Genomic DNA, 4,584 nt, shown 5'->3' with positions numbered 1-4,584 from the left:
TAACAAGGTGTTTCTGTCTCCTTGACTCTCAGAGGCTAGATATCCTGGATTAACTGCATGTTTATCATCATCTTGTCTGTCACCCAGATGTGAATGACTCATCTCCCCGTGCTGTCTAATTATTAATTATTAATCAGATAAGAGGTTATGATGAGAATGATGAGAGGACGTGTTTTCATTGCCGCAAAACATTTTATTTGCAGATTGCAGGGAGAGGATGCGGAAAAGTTTCAATGACATACTTGCAAGGTCAGCTAAGGCATGAAACAAAAACAGTAGCTCATGATTTACTGCCTCACAGACATTCACACTGTATACATCAGTACATTCACACTGTATACATCAGTACATTCACACTGTATACATCAGTACATTCACACTGTATACATCAGTACATTGCAAGACATTTAATATAAAGCATCAGACATGTTAAGGGTCATGTAGGCATGTGGCTCATCAAGATTTTTAGCCTACTCTATGTCAGAGTCAGCCGCACCACTAACGACCATGGTCTGCTCCACAACATCGCTCTCTAGAACATCTCCCTCCGTCCTCACCGTTCTGATGAGGATAGTCTTCCTCTCCATCACTTCCACGGCCTGTCCCTCAGAGTAGTAGTCGATGGTGGTGATGTCACCAGAGCTGTGGCCACAGGAAGCACATGCTGGACCTGTGACATTAACGGCAGGGCCATTTCCACTGGCATCGGCACCACCACCGTCGGTGACGTCGACACTGTGGCTGTTGCTTCCACAGCTGTTTGCTCCACAGCTGTTTGCCCCATCATTACTTGCTCCATCACCGTTTGCTCCATCATTACTTTCTCCATCACCATTGGCTCCACCACTATTTGCTCCATTGCTGTTTGCTCCACAGCTGTTTGCCCCATCATTACTTGCTCCATCACCATTTGCTCCACCACCATTTGCTCCAGTTCTTTCTTCACCTTTTCCATTATTTGCATCGCTGACGCTGCCACTGCCCAGGCCTCCAGCCACGTATCCAGCACTTCCTTTAGCCACACCCTCAGCTCTTCCACCAGACATACCTACGGCGACGCTCATGCCTACACTTGACACACTCAAGCTGCTCCTGGCAGTAAGAGATAAGGTCTTCACCATGCTGGTGAGCCGGGAGTCCTCGCCCTCAATCAATGTCCTGTAAGTTGTAATCTCTACCTCCAAAGCCATTTTGATATTCAGAAGTTCCTGGTATTCCCGAAGAAGCTTAGCACTTTTCTCTTTGGTGGATTTCAGATCAATGTTCAGAGCATCAATCCTTGCCTGTAGATCTGCTAATTCCTTCTTATATCTCTCCTGTGTCTCACGGAGTTGAGCTTCTAAAGCATCATTTTTGGTTTTGAGATCCTCCAGGTCGCGCTCCTTATCTAGGATTTCCTTTTTGGCGCTATTGATCTCTTCTCTCACACTTCTGACCTTGTTAATGTTTCCTGATGTCTTGTCGTTCAGGTCTTCAAACTTACTGCTGTACCAGGCATCCATTTCCTGTAAATTCTTGGCTGCAATGTCATCATACTGATTTTGGATATGCTTGAGAGCAGATGCAAGGTCAGGCATAGCAAAGGAACTCTGGGCTAAGACTTGGGCTGAATAGATCTCTTTCATCAGCTCCTCGATTTCCTGTCGCTGGACCTTCTGAAGGAACTCAAGCTCTGCCTGTAGCTGCTCAAGCTGTTTCTCCAGGGCAATGCGAGTGGAGGTGGCCTTGTCCACATCTGGACGAAATACTTCCACGTCCATCTCCGCCTGCTCTCTCTGCTTAACCGCCTCTTCGTATTTTACTTTAATTGCCTCCAGGTGACCTGCCATGGCTCCCTTAACAGCCACAGCTAAGTTGAGCTGGACCCTCGCCTGTTCTGCAATCCTCATCATCTCTTTAAGTTGCTCCTCATACAGCAGACGCAGACCTGAGGGCTTCTCATACCGGTTCTGGAGGAGTTCGATCTCTGACTCAAACAGCATGTTCTGCTGCTCCAGCGACCGCACTTTCTCGATGTAGGCGGCCAGTCGGTCGTTAAGTACGACCATCTCCTGACGCTCACTGCTGCGTGTGCTCAGGAACTGTTGGTTCTCGGCAGCGGCTGCATCCAAGTCCATTGGAGGCTCCATTCCCAATCCGACACAGAGAGCTCTGGAATTTGCGCCAGGCATGGGTAGTTTGCGGGTAGTTGAGACGGTTCTGCGACCCACTACTCCAGCATGCATCGCTGCGGCACCATAGCTGGCAGATCGGTGGCGAGCGGTCACACGAGTGGGAGATGGACTGGACACCCGACCTTGAAGTAATGAAGAACTGCTGCCCACGAAGTGGCGACGATAAGAGGAGATTCTTTCTGGGCTCCGACTCATGATGGAAAAGGATCCGATCTTCTGTGGGTGGCTGAACTGTCCTTGCTTCCAGTCTATCTTCCTTTTATATACCCACACGGTCCAGCCTATCCCACACATCATATGCTGAGACTGCTGGAATCTCAAACCACTACATCATGAATGGCCTGACCTGCCACCCAGATATCTAGCAGGGTCCTGTGAGTTTTGTTATTTATTGCGAGTCACCTTGTTGAAGGTTTATAACCCTCTGAGGTCGGAGCTAGGGCAGGGCGATATGGCCTAAAAATAAAATATCAGATCTTTTCACACCACATCCGATTTACGATTTTAATCGATTTTTTTAGAAACGCCAAGGAAATCATTAAAATAAGCTTTGTTTTTATTTGACACAAAAATTATCAAACCAAGATGGATTTCCCTATTGGGATTGAAGTGCAAACCTAACTTTCACCAATCTTCACTTAAGAAAAAAAATAATAATATATATATAAAAGGTTACTCTTGATTGATTGATTAAAAACTTTATTAACAGATTGCAGAATGGGTACAATACAGTACAGCTCAATACACACAATTGTTAAGGGGATGCAGACCAGAGAAAGACTTTCGTCTTGTTTACATCAGGGCCCCCCCCCCCCATGATCAAACAAAGATGAATGTCCCTATTGGGATTAATAGTGCAATAACTTGCTTTTTCACCAAACTTCACTTAAAACAAATAAAAGGTGCCTCTTGATCATCAAACAAGAATGAATTTCCCTATTGGATTAATAAAGTGCAAACCAAACATAACTTTTTGTAAAATAAAAGGTGACTTTCTTGATTGATTTTTTTTTTAAATCGATTAAAATCTTTGAAAATCATCCTAAATCATTCATTCGAATTAATGGATAAAATCGATTAATCGCCCAGCCCTAGTCGGAGCACACCTTTGACGAAAGACCTTTGACACACCTCCCTATTAGCTGCTCATCCTCCTTGATTTTGATAGTGTGGAGATTCTCTCCTCAAGCTCAGATAGTATCCTGCTGCTATTAACAGGACAGGAGCGGACAGGAGACGGCATCGCTGAGGCTAGTTTGTTTTGGATAGACGCGGCTAGGCGGCTGGGCTAGTTAGCAGGCTAACCAGGCAAGGCTAGCGAGTTTTGCCAGATAAAATCTGTAATTCAAATCGGAAAAACCAGACCAGTCGAGGGTCAAAGCTGGAAAATCACAAGCAAACGAACCAAGTAAAAAAAAAATCCAAGAATCAGGTTAAGAAAATCAATCAGTAATGAAAATGTTGTGTTAAGTCGATCAGACGACTGCTCTGATTGGTTGTCTGACACCAGCACCTTTCAGAAAACGCTCACTCCTCATTGGGAACAATTGAAAAAAGATTCTGGCCTATATGGACACAAGCCCTAAGGCTAGAGTTGCATGACTCTAGGCCTCCGTTATAAGTCTACTGAGAATATGGTGACATTTAGAATGCCGCCCTTTGTCACGACGCTGTTAATAATTCATGCGTCTCTTCGATACACAGTCCAAAATGAATATTTTAACATCTGGCTCATGGTGCCACACACACCTGTCAGGGGAGCGGAGGGGGTAAGAAAAGGCTTTTAAAGTACAGGCAGGGCTCCCGACCTGCGTGGCACTGCGACTGGCTGGAGCCGCTTGTTGGAGAAGAAGGTTGTTGTCGTCGTCACGCTGCATTGAGTTTACATGCTGCTGCCAGAACCCGAGGGTCACATCCGCTCACGGCACGGTTTGTCTCCGGGCGGGGATGGGGAGGGGGAGGGGGAGGGGGAGGGGGAGGGGGAGGGGGAGGGGGGGGGGGGGAGCTCGTTTCAGAAGCATAAGCTGAGGGGAGAAAACAAATGCTTCACCGATAAGACGGGGGAACAAATCCGTGGACACAAAATGGCCGCCGATAAGCTCATAACAGAGATCTCAGGGCGGCTTGGTTATGAAGACTTTATTTCAGACTCAAGGTCCATACATACATACATACATACATACATACATACATACATACATACATACATACATACATACATACATACATACATACATACATACAAAACAACAACAGGAATACAACAACAAAATAAACAAGGCCAACAACACAGATACAAAAAATACATAAAGGCATCGATTCCAATGTTTACACAAATCAGAGGAGTACCTTGTATGTATCACTTTGTTTTACATCACTAATGGCACTAATGGTTATGAAGTGCTTAGCA

General features: G+C 45.5%; 1 protein-coding gene across 1 annotated transcript; it reads right to left on the bottom strand.

Moving 5' to 3' along the window:
- Nucleotides 1–470: 470 nt before the first annotated feature.
- On the bottom strand, nt 471–2,369 carry LOC311224835 (glial fibrillary acidic protein-like; the record flags this gene model as incomplete). Its single annotated transcript, XM_084309961.1, has 1 exon — nt 471–2,369. One exon carries the CDS (start codon nt 2,367–2,369, stop codon nt 471–473), a length of 1,899 nt encoding a protein of 632 aa, XP_084166087.1.
- Nucleotides 2,370–4,584: the final 2,215 nt, after the last annotated feature.

Source organism: Notolepis coatsorum (assembly GCF_963971535.1).
Source record: "Notolepis coatsorum genome assembly, chromosome: 1".
NCBI lineage: Eukaryota > Metazoa > Chordata > Actinopteri > Aulopiformes > Paralepididae > Notolepis > Notolepis coatsorum.
This window is presented reverse-complemented; position numbering and strand designations above follow the sequence as displayed.